Genomic DNA, 25646 nt, shown 5'->3' on the forward strand with positions numbered 1-25646 from the left:
TAGCAACCAGCCAAGGAAACCAACCCACCGTCTGAAGTAACTGGCCCCAGATGCCCGCCACAAGGTGAGTCAGACTTGTAGGCGGTCAGATCACTATCGCTAGCAACCGGTTGAGGAAGCCAGACAATAACCCAGTGACAACCATCCTCACAAGACCAGGGTCTGACTGCAGGCAGAGCCTTTGCCGTCTGAGCCACCAGGGAAGCCCTAATCACTGACAGCTTCCCCACTTTTTGTCTTGCTTCCAACTTAGTACCAGAGAAAGTCAAACACGCTTCAGGGCAGTTCAGTCCAGTCGCTCAGTCGTGCCCGACTCTTTGCGACCCCATGGACCGCAGCATGCCAGGCCTCCCTGTCCATCACCAACTCCCAGAGTCCACTCAAACTCATGTCCATTGAGTTGAGGATGTCATCCAACCATCTCATCCTCTGTCGTCCCCTTCTCTGCTTGCCTTCTGTCTTTCCTACCATCAGGGTCTTTTCCAATGAGTCAGTTCTTTGCCTCAGGTGGCCAAAGTATTAGAGTTTCAGCTTCAACATCAGTCTGTCCAATGAATATTCAGGACTGATTTCCTTTATATTGGATCTTAAAATTGGTTAAACTAGGAAATTTTACATTCTGTATATTTTACCATGATTGAAAAAAAAAAAAAAAAGAAGGTCTTCCCTGATGACCCAGTGGCTAAGACTCTGCCCTCCCCATGCAGCGCACTGAGGTTTGATCCCTCATCAGGGAACTAAACCCCACAGGCTATTAATACAACTGAGAGTTCAAGTGCCTCAACTTGCCACACATGCCTCAACTAAGCATTCGCACACTGCAACGAAAGATCCCTTTGATGCTGCATTGCAGACCAGGTGCTGCAAAAGGAATAAATAAATACTTAAAAAAAAAAAACCGCAACCTTGTGTGATAGGTGCTTCTGTTTAAAGACACCTTGTATGATGCACATATGATTCATTAATGTGGAACTGTCCCTGGTGCCATTCCTAAGCTCATCTGACACGTCCATTGTCTCCACAATGAAGGCCAGCACAGCCTTCTTGAGCTTGGCTGCACCAGATGGCCCTCAGCTCTATGCTTGGGGACCGTTTTAAGTTGCAAAATCACCACCAAAAGGCACCAAAATGTGAAACAAATCAGTAAACCAATGACAGAAAGGACGCTAGTTTATAGCAGGGCCTGAGACAGGAGGCACAGCTGTTCAGCCACAGCTGGGAACGGCAGGTATGGGGCAACCTGAACGGTGTGGCTGCTCTGCAGATATCCATGAACGGCCAGAAAAAGAGCTGTTAGCATTAATCGGGATGTATAAATATGCTCTAGTGAGTTCTAGGCGAGTTTGTGAATACAGAACCATAAACAGTGAGGACGGCTGAGTGTTTCTTTCCTTTCTGAGCTGGTCTCTCATTCTCTGTGACTTTCTCACTTGTCTCCCAGCCAGTGGTTTGGCTGTTTCCTGCCCAATAAGATGAACAATCCTAGGACTGTTCCTACTGAAGATTTATAGGCCAGGCAGACCTAACCCTGACATTTGTAAGTGGCATGGGTTTGACCCACTGTCCCAGTTTGTCTGGGACCTAAAGTCTTCCCAGGATGTAGGACTTTCAAGTGCCCAAACCAGGGAAGTCCCTGGCAAACTGAGCTGAGTTGGGCTTTATATATATATGTGTGTGTGTGTGTGAAAAAGATCTAAAGTTTTTAAATCTAAATTATTTAATATGGCTGAAAGTTGAAACCTTAGTCAATACTTTTTCAAGATAAAACTATAAGTTTTATAAGTAAAACTATGAAACTATAAGTTTTATAACTATAAGTAAGTGCAACTCTACTGTTCCATTCTCACCTGGCTGCCAAAGAGTAATAGGTTTCATGCCTCACAGTCAGGCCAGTGAACTAACGACCTCAATAGCAACAGGTGTTTCTTAATACCACAAAGTGTTCCTCAGTCTTTGGGTACAGCTACTGCCAAAACAGCCCACATTTGATCATGATACCACGATGTTTAGGACATGAAGTTGAGCAGGTAATGGACACTTGCTATTTCTGGGTAACACCACTGTGCGCCATGTACCTTAATTGGCCCCAGACTACCAGACAGAGCTTTGATCTGGTCATTCCTAAATGCTTTGACTGGCAGTCAGATTCTTGTTCTGCGAGCTGTTCTAGCAAGTCATAACGGGGAGTGGTGGGACTCTGGGGACGCGATGCGCCACTGGCGTCTGTAGCGGGGCCAGTCTTGTGGACTGAGCCCTTCACCCATGGAGACTGTGTTAACTCTGGGAAACAAGCGTCGGAACTGAATGGAATGTTGGACACCCAGCTGGTGCTTCTGAGGGTTGTTGAAGTGGTGTTGGAAAAGTTGTCAACATAATTGATGTCAGAAGCTTGGTGGGGAAAAACAGCATGAAAGTGTTATTCACTCAGTTGTGTCCGACTCTTTGCAACCCCATGGAATGTAACCCACCAGGCTCCTCTGACCATAGCACTCTCCAGGCAAGAACACTGGAGTGGGTAGCCATTCCCTTCTCCAGGGGATCTTCCTGATCTAGGGATCAAACGCAGGTTTCCTGCCTTGGCAGGCAGATTCCTTACTGTCTGAGCCACCAGGGAACCCCATAGAACAGCTTAATCCAGGACTTCCTACAAAGTATTAACATAGGTTAACACTGTACCACCTCTGCAGGGTGCAAGGGTTCAATCCCTGGTTGAGGAACTAATATTCTGCAAGCCTTGCAGTGTGGCCAACAAAACCCCCCCAAAACAAAAACTGCCTACCCTCACACGGTTAAGGAAACTAAGCTAAGAAGTAAAAGATGCCTGCAAAAATCTAACTCTGCTAATGAGTGGCGAAGCCTGCATTGGGGCTCAGCCATCCCTCGTGGCTCAAACAATAAAGAGTCTGTCTGCAATGCAGGACATCTGGGTTCGATCCCTGGGTCGGGAAGATCCCCTGGAGGAGGAAATGGCAACCCACTTCCGTATTCTTGCCTGGAGAGTTCCATGGACAGAGGAGCCTGGCGGGCTACAGTCCATGAGGCCGCAAAGAGCTGGACACAACTGAAGCGAGTCACACAACAACACGGATCCCATATCACAGCTCACAGCCTGCCCTGTGGCAGCATTGGGCAAGGGGCTGAGAAAGCCAGGACCAGGGACCCCTGCTCAGACCTTTCTTCTCTTTGTTTGGGCACAAGTGTGTCCACTTGCTATCCATGAAACACAGAGTCACTCTCAGCCCTGCTCCTTTCCCACCTTTATCCGGTTCACACCAGGAGCACAGATATCCCTGGCAGCTGCCATGATTGTGTGTCTGTGGACTGGAAGAGAAGGCAAAGGCCAGTGGCTGTTGGCAGGACGACTCACCTGGAACCTGCATTCCGAGCCTCTAATTTTAGTCCTAAGAGCAGCTACGCAGCACAGGAGGGCTGGTGGGGGCAGAAGTCCCCGGTAAGGGGCAGGAGTCGTCGAGGATTGTGGACCCAGCGGGCCCTGCCAACAGCCTCCATTTTCCCACCCAGAAATTTCATTTCTGTCCCAGCCCTGAGTGTAGGGTGGGTGTGGAGAGCAGTTAGTCAGGGCAGGCCTATGAGTTTTGCCCCACCCTCACCCTAACCAAGCCAACGTGGTCCAGGACAAACAGAGGGACCAGCCCTTTCCTTGCGCTGGACTTCCATCAATGAAGTGTCTGTGTGAGGTTGCTGTTGGTCCAGGTGGTCACTCCGGTCTGCTCCCACATCCTGGGGTCTGGTCCATAGAGACGAGACAGAATGGCTCACCCTGGGGGTCTGCAGTCCCTGAAGCACCCCAGCCTCAGCCTCTGCTCAGATCCTGGCACACCCCTCCCCCATACCTCCAGGCACAGGCTCAGCTGGCGCAGGGGATGACTCAGACTTGGGAAACTCTGTGGGTGGGGGGTCATGCATAACTGATGTGTCCAGGCCATAGGTGACATTTGGAATCCTGGCAGCATCTCCACCAGTGGTTTTACAGATGAGGATTACACAGAGGGGGAGGTCTGATCCCAAGGCCCACACTCTACACCCAACATGGGCTTGGTGGAGCCAGGAGGGGGTGCCCCTGTCCACAAAACAGTGGGTGGGATGGCCCAGTAACCTGGCTGCTGGCTGTGCAACTCTGGGCAAAAGCCTAACCTCCCTTTGTGGACTGCTGTGGGAATTCTCCATGCAGCGCAGTCACAGAGCCCAAGGGGATCCCGGGCACTTCCTAAAGGGTACAAGGAATAACCCAGGCCTGAGCCTCCGGAACCCCGTGATCCTGCACAGCCCACCCCACCCCCCAAGCACCTGTTATGTACAATTTTGACTTAGAAGTGAATTTTTGAAAGGGACCTTCATGTCATTATCATTCGATGAAAAATCACCATTTGCCGTGAACCAAAGACATGCAAACACTTGAAGGAAGTAAAAAACATGAAATTCCATTTAGATCCTGGTGCCTACTGCAAGCTTGCTTCCTCCTGTAAAAATACTGCAAGCTTGCTTCCTCTTGTAAAAAGGTAAATGAACACACGGTCAGAAGGATATTAAGAACCTAAGTGGTGGACTCCCATGGTGGCTCAGTGGATAAGAATCTGCCCACTAACACAGGCCACAGGAGTTACATCCCTGGTCCAGGAAGATTCCACCCGCTGCGGAGCAACTAAGCCCCTGGGTCCCAATGACTGAAACCCAGGCGTCCTAAAAGCCCACGCGCCCCAACTCCTGAGCCTGAGTGTTGCAACTGCTGAAGCCGGTGTGCCTAGGGCCTGCGCGCGCAGAAACCCATGCGCTGCAGTGAAGAGGTCCCCTGGGGCAGCAAAGAAGACACAGGGCTACCGAAATTGAAAAAAAAAAATTTTTTTTTTTTTAAATTTAAACAAAGGACGTTAAGTAGGCAGCTGTAACGTTCTAACTGGTTTAAGCGGTGAAAAGGAACCGGCAAAGAAGCGCTCGATCTCCACCGTCGAGGAGCTGCGGGAACTTCCTCCCCACCCTCACCCGGAGCAGGTCTTCGCTCTCCTCTCCGCCGGGTGCACACCCCTCCCAGCCCCCCGCCTCCAGGGAGGGCGGGGTGGCCGCGCTGCCCGCCTGGGGCCGCCGGGAGGCTCGCTCGCGCGGTCCGAGCGGGGCGGGGCCGGGGTCGGTGACGTCGCGCCGGGAATAGCGCGGGCTGCGGCGCCCAGGCCCGTCGGAGAGCCAGCGTGGGCGCCGGGCGAAGCCGGGGCGCGCTCGGACCCCGGCCCCCCCGCCCCAACCTGCCGCCGCTATGTACGACCCCGAGAGCGGCTGGAGCCTGTCCTTCGCCGGCTGCGGCTTCCTGGGCTTCTACTACATCGGGGTGACCCGCTGCCTGAGCGAGCGCGCCCCGCACCTCCTCCGCCACGCGCGCAAGTTCTTCGGCGCCTCGGCGGGCGCGCTGCACTGCGCCTTTTTCCTCTCCGGGATCCCGCTGGGTAGGTCCCGGGCTCCGCGCCGGCATGCGGCGCGCGCTGGGAGCCGGGGCTGGAAGCGGGCCCTGCGGGGGTAAACCCGGGCTCTCCCCCAAACAGTTGCTTCCTCCAGTGCATCTTTTTTTTGCCCGGCTTCAGGGAGCCCTGAAAGCGGGGCGTGGAAACCCGGAGCGCATCCTCTTCTCAATTCCCTTTTGGCGCCCGGGCTTGGAGGAAGCCCCCTTCTCCACTCCGGGACTGAGAGCCTGGTGGTCTTGGAGCGACGGGGAGGAGGGAGCATGACGGGGTCGGGGGAGCGGAGTTCCCATTTGCCCTGTGTGCGGCCAGGAGGGAGATCTGGGGCTCTGTCCCAGGCAGGGATGGGTACCTTCTTCCCTCTGGGGACTCGAGGGGCTGAGACACCCCCCTCTCCACCGCCCCCGAGGGCCTTTGAACTCCGCCCAACCCTGGGGACTGGGGGGCGCCTGGGTGCCTCTCAGGTAGAAGGCAGCTTGCTGGTTTGGGGTGAAAGGGGGTTGAGGAGAGATGTTTTGGGGAGAGGAGAGGAATTAGCAAAGTTGTCTCCTCTCCTCCTTTCCTGGTGTTTGAGACCCTTTTGGGGACTGGACAGTTCCATCCCATCCTCCCCACCACGTCCCTGCACAGTGCCCTGGAAACAGGTCCTGGGTGTTTGAATCTTGTCCTAGTGAAGGTCTCCGTCCACGTGGGGACTGGAGGGAGGGGAGGACCGAGGCTGGTGGCCAGCGGGCCTGAATTACTAGGGCCTGGCATCCTTGGCCTGTGGTTCTGGCCAGGGAGCAGAGCCTGGAGCGAGTGAGGCTGTTGGCGCCCACACTGGGCGATAGAGCTTCTTTTCACCGGCCCCTGTTTTACTGGGCTTCCTCAACAGTTTACTTTTTGCTCTACCCGGGGACAGCTGTGTTGGGCACTGCCAGCAGGAAGTGACTGTTCCTGGAGGCCAGGAATCCCTTGCCAGTACTCACAGCCCTGCCATTGGATAGGATCAGTGAGCAGACCCTGGGCTGACTGCGAGGTGGGGGTTGGGAGAGGCCACGCTGGCAACCGTCTCCATTGAGAGGGAGAGGGGCAAAGAGCAGGAAGCGTGACCTCAGGGGTGACTAGACTGGACACACAGACAGTCTGCACACCTTGGACTTGAGCTGTGATAAAAGCCAACCCTTGTGACCTGGAGACATCCACGCAGTCAAATGTTTCATTGATTCAGATGCACAGACCCCAGCACCAGAAGTCGGCCGACTCCAGCTTGGAGGAGGTTCACAGGTAGAGGACAGGTGTAGTGGGGGGGCTGGGCTTGCAGAGGGAGGCTCGGGACCACCAAGGCCCCCGAAAGGGTCTGGAGGTTTTGGCAAGAACTGCTCCTCAGGGTCTGGGAGCCCTGGTTTTCTGCTTTAACTGCCTCTCTGACTTTGGGGAGCTCCGGGGAGCATTCCCAGGGCCTGTGGCTTGGGCAGGGTTCCTGAGCACACCTCTCAACCAGGGCTGACCTGGAAGGAGAGCCTGGCAGAACCAAGCAGCTCTGTACAATCGTGTACCTTCTGTCTGGGCTCAAAAGGGCCACATGTGCAGGGAGAGCCCAGTGGAGTCAGAAGTGGGTCAGGGCCTGCTGGCGTGTCCGGGCCCTCTGTGTCCCCACATCCATGGATGACCAGGGCTCGGGCTGGCACTGCCTGCCAGGGCAGTGCAGGCCAGCAGAGGGGGCCAGGGCAGTGAGTGAGGTCAGATGGAGCATGAATGGGCCCTGTGTCCACTAGACGGTCTGGCAATTGTAGCATTAGAGGTTAAAAGTGTCTTTGGCTCAGATGGTAAAGAATCTGCCTGCACTGCAGGAGACCCAGGTTCGATCCCTGGGTGGGGAAGATCCCCTGGAGGAGGGCATGGCAGCCCACTCCAGTATTCTTGCCTGGAGAATCCCCATGGACAGAGGAGCCACGAGGCTGAGTGACTCGTTCCCTTTCCAGAGGTTAAAAGTTAAGTCTCGGGATTTCCTTGGTGGTTCAGTAGCTAAGACTCCATGCTCCCAATGCGGGGGACCCGGGTTCCATCCCTGGTTGGGAAACTAGATCCCACATGTCACAACTAAGCGTTCTCATGCTGCAACTGGGAATTTGCATGCTGCATCGACCCCTGGGTCAGGAAGATCCCCTGCAGAAGGAAATGGTAACCCACTCCAGTATTCTTGCCTGGAAAGTCCCATGGACGGAGAAGCCTGGTAGGCTACAGTCCATGGGGTCACAAAGAGTCAGACACGGCTGAGCAACTTCACATTGGAAGAACTAGCATGCCACAATGACAATCGAAGATCTTCACACCGTTCCGTGTGCTGCAACTAAGACCTGGTGCAGACAAATAAATAAGAAAATATGTTTTTGAAAGTTAAGTCTAGTTATTTATGAGGTGCTTCCTCTGGGTTGACCGTGTACAGATTTTACTGTACCTAACCTTCTCTGTCTCCAAAATGTAGGTGAGTGTTGTTCCACATTAAAAACATACTGTCTGAGGCTCAGAAGCAGTGATGTAACGTGTTTAAGTTGCTCAGCTAGTAAGCAGTAGAGATGGGATTCAAACTCAGGTCCCACTCTGCGCTTGCTCTCTGCTCCCTGCAGGGTTAGGCCCATCCATGCTCAAGCTCTGATGCTGTGGGTTCCTGGCATCTGGCCTTGATGGAGGGATGAAGAGAGGGCTCCCTGGGCCTCTGGAGGCTTGTTCCTTTGGCCCGGGGAGGGGGGCGGGGGTGGGTTCAAGAACAGCTCTGACCAACAGGATTATGTATATCTTTATTTCCTAGTTGTTATGGTTCAGTCACTAAGCCGTGTCTGATTCTTTGCCACCCCATGGACTGCAGCACACCAGGCTTCCCTGTCCTTCAGTATTTCCTGGAATTTGCTCAAATTCATGTCCATTGAATCACATGGAAGAAATAAAAGACATCAGTGAAATGTGTTTTATTTATCCCAGTATAGCCAAAATATTACCATTTTCACATCTAATCAATACAAAACATTATCCATGAGATAGTCAACATTTTTGTTGTTGTTACTGTCGTTCTAAGCCCTTGTGATCCCGTCTGTCTTTGACCCATCAGTGTGGACTAACCACATCTCAGGCTCAGGAACCACCGGCCAGATCAGGCAGCCCAGGCCTACACAAAGCAGAGGGCTGGCAGCTTCCTTGCCATCAGGTTTCTGGTCCCACCAGAAAGCAATTGCCACCTCCAGGGTGGTACATTCCTTTGCATATTTCTCTCTCCACCCCCACCCCTCCCTTCTTCCCCACCCTGCCCATCCCCCACTTCACCCCTAACCCAGACCAAACAGTGCAGATCCTCATGGACCTCGTCCGGAGTGCCAGGAGCCGGAACATCGGGATCCTTCACCCGGCCTTCAGTTTGAGCAAGCACATCCGAGACGGTCTCCGGAGACACCTCCCTGACAACGTCCACCAGCTCGTCTCGGGCAAGATGGTCATCTCGCTTACCAGAGTGTCCGACGGAGCAAACGTGCTGGTGTCGGATTTTCATTCCAAAGATGAAGTCGTGGACGTAAGCGGCTCATCTGGGTACTGTCCAGTTGGAAGGGCCATTTTGTTTTGGAAGCAACACAGGGAGGGGCTGTTGTAAGCCAATCTGCCCAATTTTTTACTTAAGATGCAGGAGAACCTAGCGGGCCGTGATGCTGGTTGGCTTCCTATACCAGAGTGGTGTAAACTGTGTGCCTCCAGCGGGCTGGTCCAGAGCATGTGCAAACCTGGGGTGTCCCAGTCAGTGTCAGGTTCGAACAGTGTCTCCCTCTCCTTCACGACTTGGTTCATAACCTCCTGCTCCAGGGACCTTACGTGTGTGGCCCTCCTCCCAACGATGCCTGTTGCTTAATGAGGACCCGCCCAGTGAAGCCCCACAAGGGTGGGAGCGTGTCTTGGTCACCTCTGTCCCCTGGCTCTAGCACAGAGAAGATCATTGGTGATATCAACATGCCCTTTGGGTTGGCTGGTATCTTTTGTGAGAATGCCGTGAGAGTCATTTCACTTAACACGGGTCCATAGGAGCAAGCTGCCTGGCGCATATAACCAGCCAGTGTCGTCTTCTGCTTAACCTTGTTTCTGGGACCGTTTTCTGGATATCCAGCACCTGCGCATTCCCACAGGAGCCCTTTTCTCTCATTGCAACAGTGTTACGTCATGCTTAATGCTCACTAGCATGGTGAGACGCAGAGCGTGGTCCCCTGGGGACCCGCAGCAGCGGTATCTCCTGGGGGTGTTTTAGAACTGCAGGCTCTCAGGTCCCGCCTCCAACCTGCCGATCAGAATCTTAGGGGTGGGGCCCCGAGTCTGTGATTGGCCAAGCTTTCCAGGTGATTCTGATGAGTGTCAGTAATTGCAAAGCCCTGATCTAATCTCTCAGAGAAGGCAATGGCGTTCCACTGCAGTACTCTTGCCTGGAAAATCCCATGGACGGAGGAGCCTGGAAGGCAGCAGTCCATGGGGTCGCTGAGGGTCAGACATGGCTTCACTTTCATGCATTGGAGAAGGAAATGGCAACCCACTCCAGTGTTCTTGCCTGGAGAATCCCAGGGACGGGGGAGCCTGGTGGGCTTCCGTCTATGGGGGTCACAAAGAGTTGGATGTGACCTAGCACGCAAGCATGCTGAAATAATAAGTGTGGGGGCAGGCTCATCTTCCTCCATTCAGTAAAGCACCTGCTCTGCCAGCAGCGCTTTCAGGCTTATTGCTGTCCTTGCTTGTAGAAGGCTTGTAAAGGCCCAGGGAGTGAAAGGCCGCCTGCTCTGGGCCGTGCTGTGGTCTCACTCTCTTTCGTCTTTGCAGGCCCTGTATTGTTCCTCCTACATCCCTCTCGTCTTTGGCTTGATTCCCCCTTCCTTCAGAGGTGTGGTAAGTCCACTTTCAAACTGAGTTTCTGGGAATTCCCTGGTGGTCCAGTGGTTAAGACTTTACACTTTCATTGCCAAGGGCCTGGGTCCATCCCTGGTCCAGGAACTAAGATCTCGTAAGCATCTTAAAAAAAAAAAAAAAAAAAAGGAAGACAAGGCACTGGGCTCAGGCACCCTGGACCCCTGAGACCTGTCCCTAAATGAAGAAAGCCTTTTGCCTCTCAGCCTTCAGACAGAGATTCCATAGCTGAACCCCTTCCAAGCTCTCTTGAAGCAAAACCGACTTCATGTGGGATAATTAGCTGCTTACCTGTAACATAAGCTATTCACATAATCTCCACTTGAGCACCGAAATAGGTGCCCGGTGGCCTACTTAAGAGTATAAGATGCTCAAGAGTCAATTTACTCACTTAAGGTTTTACTCTGAGGAGCTGAGAGTTTCAATCCTCTCTGCCTCTGACTCTGTCCATGGCTTTGGGCAGAGGCTGCCGACAGGGCTACGGTTCAACACCCATGTAGACACATGTGGCTATTCCTGAGCACCGGCTCAGGAGGAAGAGCAGAAGTTGAGGTGTTGGTCCTGCAGGCTCTGGGCTGGATGCTGGGCCGCCTGGCAGCCGCCTTCTAGGGCAGTGGTTGTTAGATAATTCTGTCTCCCTGTCCCAGGACATCTGGCGACGTCTGGAGACCGGTTAGGTTGTCACAGCTGTGGGAGAAAAGACGAGACGTCCCCATGTCTCAGCAGGAAGGCACTTCAGAGGCCCTTTCGGTTCACGCTTTAACAGCAGTATGGGCCTCACATTGCAAAGCAACTTGCAGAGGCAGGTTGTGAATAGCCTCACTTATGCCCCGGAGCTTCCGCCAGACAGACACACAGCTGGCCCTATTTACAGATGAGAAAACCGAGGCCTGGAGCCATGAACTGATCACCTGCGGTTCTCACAGCTCCTGCCAGGCAGACAAATCTAGAATCAAGTGTCTGCTTTAGCCCATGTTAGCTGGGCCACGTTGACACGTTCCTTTCTTTCTTTCTAACATTTATTTGCTGATTTGGCTGTACCAGGTCTCAGTTGCGGTACTCTGGCTCTTCGGGTGGAGCATGCAAACTCTTAGCTGTGGTGTCCCCAGTCTAGGTTCCTGACCAGCTATTGAACCCGGGCCCCCTGTATTGGGAGTGTAGGATCTTAGCCACCGAGCCTCCAGGGAAGTCTTTGGACACATTTCTTAACTCTTAGATTGAATTGCAAACTGGGAGTCAATAATAGTGTGCGGTTGCAGCACCGCCGTGGAAATTACCTGCAATAATGCAGCGAAGCGCCCAGCACAGAGCCTGGCACCCTTAAGTATTAGGTAAATATGGGTTGTTTTGTCGTTGTTATTGTCACCTTTGCACTTCCCCTTGGCTGCCCCCACTGTGGTGCACACACGGTCACACCCTCAGCGTCCTCAGACAAAACCTGCTGAAAATCAGAGCAGAGTGTTCTTGAGATTCCACTGAGCAAACTCAGAACATTCCTCTAGGACAGTTCAGGCTGGAGGAAAAATTCCACGCGACAGAGGAGTCATTGGACTTTACAATAGACCTTGAGGGGCCGAGGAGGGGCTGTGTATGTGTATACCAGATGGACTTTGTTGTACAGCAGAAACTAAGACAGCATTGTGAGGCACCTAGACTCCAGTAAACATGAATTTAAAAAAATAAAAAATAATTGAAAAAACAATCGCTTGCTTCCCCCCATCTCAACCTTAACTCAACTTTCCTGACGTTGGGTTGAGTCCCTTTCTGCCAGCGAGGGTTTTGATGCTGACAGACAGCAACGATATAGAAACTAGTCCTGTGCGTGCACACCAAATCGCTTCTGTCCTCAAGGGAGGACGCTCCTGATACCTAAGGCATGCCTGAACATGCCCGATGCTCTCCGGGACTCATTGTAGGCCAAAGTGTGCCCTGGCATTTCGCCCTTCGGAAGGACTGGCTGGGGAAAGCCTCCCAGTTGTGATATTTGAAGGCCCCCCCACCCCCACCATGGGCACCGACAGCTGGGCTATGATGGTTTGAGCTTTGGGAATCATTCAAGATGTTGGTTTCATAGGTCCAGACTCGATCCAAACTGTAGCAAAACGTGCCTGCCCCAGCCTGGCTTTGGGCACTAGGGTTGTTCAAGGCTAGGAATACATTAATAGGAGGGCTTCCCAGGTGGCTCAGTGATAAAGAGCCTGCCTGCCGCAAGAGTCTGGGTTTGACTCCTGGGTCAGGAAGATCCCCTGAAGTAGGAAATGGCACCCCCATTGCAGGTATTCTTGCCTGGAGCATCCCATGGGCAGAGAGGAGCCTGGCGGGCCACAGTCCATGGGGTCGTAAAGAGTTGGACGCAACAGAGTGCCTGAGTGCTTACTTACCATGGAATATGGGGAAATGGATTCTCACAGCACTTACCCCAAATGCACCTTTCCTGTGGGATAAGATGCCATTTTTTAAGAGCGCAGGTCCCAGGTTGCCATGTCATTTAAGTCTCCAGCGCTGGTTCTCATTGCCCAGGTGTGGACAGAGAGTCAGGACCACAGGTTAAGTGTCTTATCCAAGATTGCTCAAGCAGCAGCGGGCCTCTGGAATCGAACCTGTGACCATCTGTCTCCTTTCGGCCCGATCTACATCACACCCTGCCCTGAGTGCACGCAGCGCCCCTAGTGGATGTGAGTTACACGGACTCGCCTGGGGGTGCTCCTGACTGGGCCCGGCCACGCGGCCAGGCGCCCGCCTCCGTGTGCCTCTTGACCCGGGCCTCCGTGTTCCTCTTGACCCGGGCCTCCGTGTGCCTCTTGACCTGGCACTGTTCTGGTGCAGTGCCCACACTACACAACAGCACGTGGCAGTCCTGAGTGCCAGCCTGCAGCCTGGCCTGGCACAGAAATGCTCACTGGGGATTTGCTGCAAGAGTTGTTCCAAACAACTCTTCTCTCACCAGGTCGGCCTGTGGCTCTGAGAAGTCTCTATCCCTAATCTGAAACACGCAGAAAACTCCAGCCCAGAGCTTCTGACAGTGTGTCCTTTTTTTTTTCCTTCTCCCTTAAAAGCGATATGTGGATGGAGGAATAAGTAATAACATACCCTTCGTTGATACCAAAACGACCATCACTGTGTCCCCCTTCTATGGGGAGAGCGACATCTGCCCCAGAGTCAAGTCCACGTTCTTTCTTCACGAAGGCGTCACCAAGCTCAGGATGTCCTTCTGCACAGAGAACCTCTACCTGGTGTTCCGGTCGCTGTTCCCGCCGGATGGCAAGGTGAGGGGGGCTCTGAGTTCTGGGGGTGCTGTTCTCCCCTTTGCATCCCTCTTTGCCAGGGGACTCAGCAGCTGTTCAGGCTTCCCTGATGGCTCACTGGGTAAAGAATCTGCCTGCAATGCAGGAGACACGGGAGATGAGGGTTCAATCCCTGAGTTGGGAAGATCCCCTGAGTTGGGGGAAGGAAATGGCAAGCCACTCCAGTATTCTTGCCTGAAAAATCCCATGGACAGAGGAGCCTGGCAGGCTACAGTCTAAAGGGTCGCAAAGAGTCGGACATGACTGAGTGAGCAGAGCACAGCTGTTCTCCACACTGACTGGACCAACAGCAACAAACCCCATCCTTGAAAAGGGACTCAGCTCAGGGCTGCCTCCTGCTGGCCACCGGAATCCCCTGGGGCCATTGAACCGGAGGGGTGGGGGTCGCCACTGAGATCCCACTTCCAGGGGCTATGGCTTAATATCCACAGCCTGAATCCATCTGCCATTGCAGGAGATGCAAGAGACTCGGGTTTGGTCCCTGGGTTGGTAAGATCCCCCGGAGAAGGAAATGGCAACCCACTCCAGTATTCTTTCCGAGGTTATCCCAAGGCAAATGAGCAAATGAGTTGGACATGACTGATCATAGTGCATCACAGCCTGGGCAGTAGGGTGTTTCCGTGTTTTATGTTTTTAATTACCGCAATGATTCTCTTTTTAAATTAATTACTTTGGCTCCACTGGGTCTTAGTTGTGGCACACAAGGTCCAGTTCCCTGACCAGAGGTTGAAACCCCCTGCCTTGGGCGTGCGGAGCCTGAGCCACCCGACCACCAGGCAAGTCCCCCAATGATTATTGGCAGCCATGGTCAAGAATTACACTGCGTTTGATGGCCTAATCTTTTTTTTTTTCCCCCAGCTGTGCCTTGAGACTTGTAGGCTCTTGAGGGATTGAACTTGAGTCCTTGGCAGCGAAAGTGTGGAGTCTTAACCGCTGGACCACCGGGAAATTCCCTGTTTAATCTGTTTTTGATTGTTGCTATAGTGTGGTGGACCTTACCACCCTAATATAGTAAGAAAGTTGGTAGAATCTGCGCAGTGACAGCTCTGGGGAGAAAGAAGACCATGCCATACAGCATACGTGACGGCGCGTGCTCACGGGCAGAGATAAGGCTGGACCTCAGCATCGGGTGCCCGTGTGGTTTGGGTGCAGGGGAGGCAGCCCAATGTCCCATGACAAGCAGATCAGGCCCTGGTATTTGTGAGGATGGAGGCTCATCCAGGGACCAGAGGAACCAGCTCCTGTCATGCTGGGGTGCCAGCCCAGGCTTGTGCAGAGCGGGTGTCGTTTGAGCGGAGTCCTACCAGGAAGCAGGGCTGCCTTCTCCTGGGAGCCCAGAGCCCTGTCTGCACACGGCGTCAACTCGGAGCTCGGAGGGCTCCTGGCTCGGCACCTGCAGTCTTCGGGTGCTGCTGAACGGAATGGCGCTTAGTGACTCTGCCTGCGGTTCACATCACCTGGTTTGTCCACAGGTGCTTGGAGAGCTGTGCCTTCAAGGATACGTAGATGCGCTCAGGTTCTTGGAGAAGAACGGTGCGTATGGTGAGGGTGGCAGCCGCGCCCTTTGAGCAAGTTTTCTGTTCAGTCTTGGTCACCAGGGGAGCCGTGCTGGCACCATCACTCAGTGCTCAGCACAGTCACCGGCCATCTGGCTCGGCCCTGAGAGATAGGAAGTCATTGCCCCCGTTTTACAGATGGAGACATGGAGGCAGCCACGGCCTGCACTCTGGGGAGCAGAGCTGACCCTGCAGAGGTGACAGCCCCGGGCTCCTTTCCCTGTGCAGTGTCCCTGTCTGCCAGCCGAAGGCAGCTCCTTTGTTTTGTGTTTTGCTTGAACAATTGTGAACTTCAGTTTGATGAGGAAGGAAGAGAAACGGTTTCTGGGTCTCAGGTGAAGCCATCAGGAGAGCTGCCTCCAGCCAGGTGTGGGCCATGCCCACCAGCCCAGCTGTGTTCTGGGGAAAGGTCCTGCCTGGTCTGGGCTGGGGAACTTGGGTTCTTCAAATGTTAGTGTGGAACCAAGCCTTAGTTATGTTTCGAGCTATTTTCCCCTAACGGTTGCTACAGTCACTGATCCTCTGAATTAGTCTTTGTCCTAGACCGAGGAGCTGGTGTGGTTCATGGGACACACGTGTATTTATCTGCTCAGAAAGCGCTTCCTGCATACCTTCTGGGCGCTAAGCAGTTGGCTGTGTGCTTGGGACGCCACAGTGGATAGACAGATGTAGCCTCTGCCTTCCTGGAGCTTAGTCTTGAGATTGGGGAGGGGGCCAGGTACATAAATAGGAGGCTGACAGGGGGCTCAGTGCCCAGCAGGAGCGTACAGGATGCTGTGGGTTCAGCTGGGCTTCAGTTAGGGGAAGGGGGGTGGGGTTCTGCAAGGCAGGGGAAAGCAGGGCTCCTGGGAGGATGCGAATCCGCAGTGATGCTCTGAGGGTGCACAGGCGTGTTCTAGGCGTGGGGGGGTGTGAGCATGAGTGCTGCAGACAGGTAGTCTGTTCGAGGTGGAAAGAGGCATGTGTCATGAGTGGTGGGGGTGGGGGACAGAGGAACAGATAAGAGGGGGCAGGAATGGGGGTGAATGGAAAGAGGGGCAAGGCTGGGCCTCGAGGAGGTGGAGAGGGGCTTGCATCTCACAGCCATAGGGAGCCAGGGAGGGCTGCTGACCCAGGGGTGAGGGCAGGCAGAGGGAGCTTTGCCAGGGCCCCTGGCTGCAGTACAGAGAGGGTGAGGCCAACATCCTCTGTCAAGGTGGCCACCATGGGCTCGGCTGGGGTCACGGCGGCAAGGGTGGTAGACGGGGCCCGAGGGGACAGGACTTGGAGACGACCGACCAGAGATTCCCGAGGAGGAGGACTCAGGGATAAAGTCCTGCCCCTGGCTTCTGTGGCTGGGACCGGAGCAGAGGGCGGTGCTCATGGTTTGGGCCCTTGGGAGGGCGCGGGTACTGCAGGAAAGCTCGAGAGCCCCATGTGTGGTGCCCTGGGACAGATTTGGGTGGTTGGGCAGGAGGCACTGGGCCTTCCCAGGTCGCGCTCGTAGTAAAGAGCCCCCTGGCCAATGCGAGAGTTGTGGGAGACACAGGTTTGTTTCCTGGGTCAGAAAGACCCCCTGGAGGAGGGCCTGGCAACCCACTCCAGTATTCTTGCCTGGAGAATCTCCATGGACAGAGGAGCCTGGCGGGCTACAGTCCACAGGGTCTCAGAGTTGGACACGAATGAAGTGACTTAGCATGCATGTACGCAGGAGGCACAGTGATGTCAGCGTTTGAGGTTCTAGAAAGCAGGTCTGGACTGGGATTGAAATTTGGGAGCCACCTGGGAATAAAAGACAACGAGGGACCCTATAGAAGTTGCTAGGTGACTTTGGGCAAGCCCCTTCTCTCTCTGGGCCTCTGTTTCCACATCTGTAGCAAGAGGAGTTTGGAGTAAATGATGCCGACTGATTCTTAGTAATTCTAAATCCTGGCGTGGGGCTGGGTGCTTGCAGCATGGGTGCTGGGTTTGGGTTTAAGGATCTAAGCCAGGTTCTGCCTCGGTCAACCTGGCTTCCTTGGGGTTCAGCAGAGGATGCATGGGGGCGGGACAGGTGTTCCCTGGAAACAGATTCTCTGACACATTCCTAAGAGAGAATAAGTCCCCGGAGGCTGAGCTGTGTGTCTGTCAGAGGCTGGATAGATGCAAGGGAGTCGAAGTGGGAGGTGTAGCTTGGGAGTGACGCAGGGGGCATGCAGGGCCAGCCCCTGGGCTTTTAACCCGAGGTTGGAAGCGAGAGGTGAGCCGGGGGAGGTGTGGGCATCCAAGTCTACCCGTCCCACTGTCCCCACCCAGTGTGAGAGCAGGAATCACCCGCTGGGATCAGCCCCTGAGCCCTGGCACCCAGGGCAGGGCCGGCACACACTCCCCGAACTGTGGCTTCTTCTCAAGGTCATGTGATGGAAGGGTGCCATCTTTGACGTCAGACCCGGGTTCGAATATCGCTCTGCCGCCTGTCGGCTGTGTGACTTTAGGCAAATCGCTTTGCTTCTCTGGGCTTCTGATTCCTCGGCATTCAGCGGGGAGCAGCTGCGTGGCTGCTGCAGGGCCTGGAGCACTGGGCTTCACCAGTGGTTCAGCTGTTATAAATCGTCCTTTCCTCTGAACCTCATGAATCCACATGTGGCTGTAGAGCCCATGTGGCCGGTGCATGACGGAGCCAGCTGCCCGCCTCATCCGTCCAGCTTCAAAGGCCCACACCGCGCTCTCCCTGTTAGGAGTGGTGGTCCCTGTTCGAGGTGGAGCAGGGGGGGATCCCAGGCGGATTACTCCCAGGTGGATCCCCGCTGGGTACTAATAACAGGCCTGTTCGCGTCCTCTAACTGGGTGGGCAGGGTGGCTGGGCAAGTAGTGGCCCTGCTGCCTGAGATCGCCTGATGGGTTGTGTCTCTGTGCCCTCCGCAGGCATCCGTGACGGGCCCCGTCCGTGCCTGAGCGCGTCCCCCGCAGAGTCGGAGCCCGGGAGCCTGGAGCCTTTTCCGAGTGTGGCCACCTGGGAGGCGGGGCCTGAGTCAGTCGAGCTGCTGGACCACGTGCGCCTCAGCGTGCTGTCCTGGGACGAGAGCGTCCTGGAGACCCTGTCGCCCCAGCTCATCATGGGTACTGGCTCTGGGGGCGGGGAGGGGGAGCACAGAGGCGGTGGTGGTCAGTGACCCTTTCAGAGGAGGAAGGGCGGCTTCCCCGTGAGCTGTGACGGCCGAGCCGCGCTGCTCGGGAAGACACGGGGCAGAGTGCCCAGCCCAGGTCGGTCGGGACCCCCGCCTCCGCGCATGGACCTCCCATCCCCCTGGGTCCTTGCTCTGTCTCCCTTCCCATGCGGCCATGGCCAAAAGGAAACAAACTCCAGCTGAGTTTTTATTTTATTTATTTATTTATTTTTAACACCAGAAACATTTTATGTTGGGGTGGAGCTGATTAACACTGTCGGGATAGTTTCAGGTGAACAGGGAAGGAACTCGGCCATACAGGCATCCGTTCTCTCTCAAACCCTCCTGCCATCCAGGCTGGCACATAACATTGCAGCTAGGTTTTTTTTTTTTTTTTAATTTAATTCATTTTTGGTTGCACTGGGTCTTCGTTCCATCTAGTCAAAGCTATGGTTTTTCCAGGAGTCACGCATGGATGTGAGAGTTGGGACTATTGAGAAAGCTGAGCGCAGAAGAATTGATGCTTTTGAACTGTGGTGTTGGAGAAGACTCTTGAGAGTCTCCATGGACAGCAAGGAGATCCAACCAGTCCATCCCAAAGGAGATCAGTCCTGAATACTCATTGGAAGGACTGATGCTGAAGCTGAAACTCCAATACTTTGGCTACCTGATATGAAGAGCTGACTCACTGGAAAAGACCCTGATGCTGGGAAAGATTGAAGGCAGGAGGAGAAGGGGATGACAGAGGATGAGATGATTGGATGGCATCACCGACTCAATGGACACGAGTCTGAGCAAGCTCAGGGAGTTGGCAATGGACAGGGAGGCCTGGCATCCTGCAGTCCATGGGGTCACAGAGTCAGACACGACTGAGCGACTGGACTGAACTGGGTCTTTGTTGCTGTCCCTGAGCGAGCAGGGGCTGCTCTTGGTTGTGGTGCCCAGGTTCCTCGTTTCAGGGGCTTCTCCAGGGCGTGGGCTCCGTCATTGCACCGCGAGGGCTCAATAGGTGTGGCACACAGGCTTAGCTGCTCCCCAGCATATGGAATTCTCCTGGACCAGGGATAGAAGCCATGTCCCCTGCACTGGCAGGAGGCTTCTTATCCACTGGACCACCAGGGAAGTCCTCTAGCTGACTTTTGAGTTAACCTGCTGTGCTCTCTGCTCGAAAGTCCAAACACATTGGGTTTCGAGGGGGACTCCTAGGGGTGGCCTCTTCTTTGACAATGCTGTTTGCTGTCTGTCCTCCCATCTCAAAGCCTTCTCTCTCTTGAGGAGCCCCTCCTAACTTCTTCCTCCTCCCCAAACCACAGTTTTGAACCTTCACTGAAGGTGATGTATTTTTTCATGTCATCACAAACTATCTGATAGACAGATGAGTGCACCGTCCAGTTTCCAGTCAGGCTTTTGGGGAAAGCTCAAAGCTGGCTCACTGGAAAAGCCCCTGATGCTGGGAAAGATTGAGGGCAGGAGGAGAAAAGGGTGACAGAGGATGAGACGGTTGGATGGCGTCACTGACTCAATGCAAATGAGTTTGAGAAAACTCCGGGAGATGGTGAAGGACAGGGAAGCCTGGCGTGCTGCAGTCCACAGGGTCACAAAGAATTGGACACAACTGAACAGCTGAATAAAACAAAGATGAAAGGGATGCTGTTTCTTGCCTCGGGTACTAATGTCCTAGGAATCACACTGACCAGCAGCTACTCAGGTTATTGTGATCTGAGGCATCGTGAGGTCATCACAAAGGGAAAATAGAAGGCTAGGGGTTCCAGGTGGAAGAGTGGAATCCAATTGCAGATGCAAAGAAAAGCTCATGAAGCCTGGGCTGGGGAGATCTGAGACATTTGTGTCTGCCTCCAAAAGTAATTTAAAGTAGTGGTGAAGTGGGATTTCCATTCTGGAAGACTCAGTGCAATGGCTAAGACTCAATGCAGCTCTCAAAGCAGGGGCCCCAGGTTCAATTCCTGGTCCAGGAACTGGATACCACATGCCACAGCTAAGATTCAGCACAGCCAAATAAATTTAATAAATAAATAAATAAAGTAGTAATGTAGTAGTGAAAGCTGCTCAGTTGTGTCCAACTCTTTGTGACCCCATGGATTGTAGCCCAGCAGACGCCTCTGTCCATGAAATTCTCCAGGCGAGAATACTGGAGTGGGTTGCCATTCCCTTCTCCAGGGAGTCAGTTTAAAGGAGACTCTTTAAAAGGGCTTCCCTGGTGGCTCAGAGGGTAAAGCATCTGCCTGCAATGCAAGAGACTTGGGTTCGATTCCTGGGTCAGGAAGATCCCCTGGAGAAGGAAATGGCAACCCATTCCAGCATTCTTGCCTGGAAAATCCCATGGTCAGAGTAGCCTGATAGGTTACAGTCCATGGGGTCGCAAAGAGTCGGACATGACTAAGAGACTTCACTTCACTTTAACAGGGATCCTGTGTCCTGTTGGTGATCCAAGGGCTGTGTAGGCACATCCCACATCTGACCTCATTTGTGATAGCTTCTGATTCCTTCCCTGGTGCCTCAGATGGTAAAGGACCCACCTGCAATGTGGGAGACCTGGCTTCAATCCCTGGGTTGGGAAGATTCCCCTGGAGAAGGGAACAGCTGCCCACTCCAGTATTCTGGCCTGGAGAATCCCATGAACAGAGGAGCCCGGCAGGCTACAGTCCATGGAGTCACAAAGAGTGGGACATGACTGAGAAATTTTCACTTTCACTTTTTCACTTTCTGATTGCTTAGCTGCCAGGATTGGTAGGATTTATAGAAATTCCAGGCACCAGCTGGGGAAGGTGGCTTGGTTTTTACGCTGGTGGGAAACAGACCTCCAACTTGTGTTTTTCAGCACTGAGGAAGGCAGTCAGAAACCAAGATGGGTACATAAACAAGATTTGCAACTTCTTACCAGTTAAGATCATGTCCTATGTAATGCTGCCCTGTACGCTGCCCGTGGAGTCTGCCATTGCTGTGGTCCAGAGGTGAACACTTTCCGTGGCTTTCTGGCTTCCTCTCGGGGCTGGGGGGTAGGGTGAGGATTCAGTGAGCGGAGTCACACTGGGGGCTCAGTGCAGAGCCTGGGTCCTTACACATCTGGGTGGAGCTCACAGTCTGCGTGGAACACCCTGGAAAGGTGCCTGGTTGGCGAGCCCCCGGCCACCCCAGCCCCTTTCTCATTGCTCCTGCAGATTTGTCCCTTCTTGTAGGTCTGTGTTTTTGGGAGGGAGGGGGATTTATTCCTAGTGTTTTGGAAGGATCCCGAGGCTTACACTGTGTGGCTGCTGGATTCCTGGGCATTTGTTTTCCCTCCATTTTCTTCAGATTTTCTTTAGTGTTTATTTTCTTTTCAGCAACTTAGTCAGTATGTCTTTCAGTCTGTCTGTTTAAAAGTCCCAAAGTGAAAGTGAAGCTTGCTCAGTCGTGTCCGATTCTTTGCGACCCCATGGACTATAATCCATGGAATTCTCCAGGCCAAGAATACTGGAGTAAGTAGCCTTTCCCTTCTCCAGGGGATCTTCCCAACCCAGGGATCAAACTGGGGTCTTCTGCACTGCAGGCAGATTCTTTACCAGCTGAGCTATAGGGGAAGCCCTTAAAAGTCCCAGCCGTCCTTCAAAATCCAGCTCAGTTCTCGGGCTCTGCTGGACCTCCCAGATCACTCCACAGCGCTGCCAGTCAGTTACCTGCCTTGCCCTGGGAGGAGGGCTGGCTGCTCTGGCATATTTTTTCCTTCCTTTCCTTTTGTTTTAAAAAAGTAGTTTGATGACTTCTTTTATTTGTTTATTGTGGTCATGCTTGGTTTTCAGACAAGGATGCACGTCAGCTTCTCCAGTCGTGGTAAGCGGGCTTAGTTGCCCTGTGGCATATGTGATCTTAGTTCCCTGACCAGGAATCGAACCCTTGTCCCCTGCAATGGAGGGCAGATTCTTTACCACTGGACCACCAGGGAAGTCCCTTGATATTTCTTTTTTTTTTTTTAACACCAAAAACATTTTTATGGGGGTATAGTCAATTAACAGTGTTGTGATAGTTTTGGGTGAACAGTGAAGGAACTCAGCCATACATATACACATATCCATTCTCCCCCATAACCCCCTCCCAAGCAGGCTGGCGCATAACACTGAGCAGAGTTCCATGTGGTATACAGTAGGTTTTTCTTTCTTTCTTTCTGTTTTAAATGCAGGAGACCCAGATTTGATTCCTGGGTTGGGAAGATCCCCTGGAGGAGGGAATGGAAACCCACTCCAGCATTCTTGCTTGGAGAATCCCAGGGACAGAGGCTCCAGTCCCTGGGGTTGCAAAGAGTCAGACACGGCTGGGCAACTAACAGTTTCACTTTAAAAACATTTCTTTATTTCTGGCTGTGCTGGGTCTTCACTGCCGCACGGGCTTTTCTCTAGTTGCAGAGAGGGAGGGTTGCTCTCCGGTTGCAGTGTGTGGCTTCTCATTGCAGCGACTCCTCTAGTTGCTGAGCACAGGCTCTCGGGCACGTGGGCTTCAGCAGTCGCAGTTCCCAGGGTCTAGAGTGCAGGCTCAGCAGTTGTGGCGCACGGGCTTAGTTGCCCCTCAGTGTGTGGGACCTTCCTGGAGCAGAGCTCGAACTCGTGCTTCCTGCGTTGGCAGGCGGGCTCTGCCACTGAGCCACCAGGGAAGTCGGCCGCTGACATTTCTTGAAGCCCGAGATGTGGGGTCCTTTTTGTGTCTGGGGTCTTGGAAGCCTGGAGAGCAGAGGTCAGGCCTCCTTGGCAGCTTCCTCTGCGGGCATGCATGTGGCCGAGCACCTTCGATGTGGGTGCAGGGGGTGGTGTTTCAACCAGAAGATGCTGTGCAGCGGGTGGTGTTTCAACCAGAAGATGCTGTGCAGGGGGTGGTGTTTCAACCAGAAGATGCTGTGCAGGGGGTGGTGTTTCAACCAGAAGATGCTGTGTCAGGGTCCTTGTTGCCCTGGAGGAGCGGGGTCTTGGAAGACCCAGGCCTTTTGTCTCCATGCAAGTCCCTTGAGCTTTCCTGAATCCAAAGTGGCCTCATTTTGCTCTGGGGCTTTTAGCTGGGCTTGCCTTGCGGAATTTATCAGCTTAGGGTTAGAAGTGGCCCTGGCGGTACCTGCACGATGGCACTGTCGTCAGATGTCTGCCTTCTGGTGGGTTTCCTCTGGTCCTTTTTGCTGTGGCTTGTCTTCACCCATGTACGAGGTGTGCGTCTCTGCGTTTCCTCCCTGCAGACTGGTGACGTGGCTTCCAGACATGCCCAGCGACATCCAGTGGCTGTGGTGGGCCACCTCCCACGTGTGTTCTCAAGCCATGGTGCGTCTGCTCCCCGCTTTCAGGTAAGTGATTTGCTTGTGGGTCTGGGGGTCCACTAGGCACCCTCTCATCTGCTCAGGCCTCACGTGCCATCCTAGGAATGTCATCAGGCCCCAGAGAGGAGGCAGGGACCGTGTCCCCTGGTGCCAGAGGCCCTGCCTTACAGGAGGCAGCTGAGCCCATCAGAGGTCCCATGGTGCCTGCTGGAAGCTAGTGACCAAGACTCATCTGCAGAGGGTGTGCTGAAGCCTGGGGAGGTATGTCCATGGAGCGTAATTTTTAAAAAAGTTATTTATTTAGCCGGGCCAGGTCCTAGTTTCAGCACGTGGGATCTTGAGTTGTGGCATGTGGGGTCTAGTTCCCTGACCAGGGATTGAACTCCGGCCCCCTGCACTGGGATCACGGAGTCTTAGCCACTGGACAGCCAGGGAAGTCCCCCACTGAGCCCATTTTGATGGCAGAGGAGGGAGGAGCTGGCTGATGGAGCAGGGGCAGGGCCAGTGGACAGGTAGCATTGGTTTGCTTAAAGGGAGTGGCTCTGGGTACCGGTAGCATGGGGAGGGGGTGAGGCAGGGAGAGAGGGGCAGGGCCCCTCTGTGTGTGTGTCTGTGTGTGAATGTGTGCGCATCTGTTAATGCAAATTCCCAGCTGACCGTAGACTCCCTGAATCCCGGTCTCTTGGGCTGGAACCCAGCCACCTGCATTGTTAACATGGTCCGGGTACTGCTGCTACCACTTCCTGAATTCTGAAAACTAATGAAGAGCAAGAAGGGCCTGGTTCCAGTCATGATTCTGGGATTTTTGTCCTGAAAGTCGTTGACCTTGGCTTCCTTCCGTTCGCTGGAGCTGATCCCCCTCACCGCATTAGGTGTCTGCGAGGCTTTGGGGAGCCCCCAGCTCAGTCCTGACACATGGCAGGTGCTTGGGAGACAAGCCCTCCAGTTTTTCTATTAACAGACGTGGAAGGTTTAAAGTAGGGATGGAGGGGTCTGGCTTGTGCTGGGAAAATGACAGTAGAGGCCTTGCGGAGGCCGGATCCCCAGACAGGGCAGAACTGGCCCAGCGAGGGGAAGGGCTTGCTCTCCAGAGAAACTGGAGGACTGAGTGCTGTCTGCAGGCTCCAGGTCCGAAGGAAGATAGCAGCTGCGAGGCGCTGCTGAGCTCCAGGCTGGTCGGCAGGCAGGAGCAGGGGGTGGAGGGGATGGCGGTGTGGCTGCAGAAGGCCACCCAGGCAGGTGAGCTGGTGTGCGTGGGGGTGACCGATGGGCTCCCTCTGGGCCTGTGCACGTCCACTGGGAGGTGTCCAGGTGGCTGGGAGGGCCACAGGTTTGGAGGCCTGGGATGGTGATGTCAGCCCAGTACGGGGACAGGGGACCTGAGGAGGCGGTGGACTTGGGCTGGGCCACCCTGCAGACCCCAGACCGTCATCCCCACTGACACTGCAGACCAGAGCGGTAGGTGGGCAGCTGAGTCAGAATTCTTTGTTTGTTTCAGATCCCAAATCCCAGCAAGCGGCCAACGGCCTTCCTCCACAAACCAGAACACTGTGGGCGACCGCCAGGCTCTCTGCTCCTCCGTGGACCCGGACGCCCGCCCTGTGGATGTCCCGCAGAGGCCAGAGCTGACACCTGTGATGTATGCAGAATGACCTCCGTGCTGAATCTGTAGTGTCCTGAAACCAAAGGCAATCTTTCTGTCTTACAAAGAGCTTGGAAGCTACTCTTGGTGTGCGCGGTGGGTGCAGAGCTCGGTGATACCCAGGATATGCATCTCTGAGTCTCGTTGGCTCGGCTGGGAAACTGCACAAGGGCGACCGGCGTGGGGGAGTCCGTGACTGACTTGTCACCCACTCAGCTGTCCCAAGGCAGGCTCCTAGGGTGACTGGTGTTTGGATTGGGGACCTTGCAGTGGAGAGCTGAGCTGCCCTTTGTGCAGTCTTGGGGGTTGTGGGGAAGGATTGTGGTCCCGTCTCTCTGTACAGAAAGCAGTC

The 25646-nt window shown here is 54.1% G+C and overlaps 1 protein-coding gene across 1 annotated transcript; it reads left to right on the forward strand.

Annotated features, from left to right (window-relative positions):
* The first annotated feature begins 5124 nt into the window (after positions 1-5124).
* On the forward strand, positions 5125-25362 carry PNPLA3 (patatin like phospholipase domain containing 3). Its single transcript, XM_069581712.1, is given in 10 exon segments — positions 5125-5456; positions 8780-9012; positions 10293-10358; positions 13433-13642; positions 15154-15214; positions 18121-18315; positions 21202-21334; positions 23575-23679; positions 25151-25208; positions 25210-25362. Coding segments are annotated over 10 exon segments (1320 nt in total). The 5' UTR covers positions 5125-5269; the 3' UTR covers positions 25282-25362.
* Positions 25363-25646: the final 284 nt, after the last annotated feature.

This window comes from Ovis canadensis, chromosome 3, assembly GCF_042477335.2.
Source record: "Ovis canadensis isolate MfBH-ARS-UI-01 breed Bighorn chromosome 3, ARS-UI_OviCan_v2, whole genome shotgun sequence".
Lineage (NCBI taxonomy): Eukaryota > Metazoa > Chordata > Mammalia > Artiodactyla > Bovidae > Ovis > Ovis canadensis.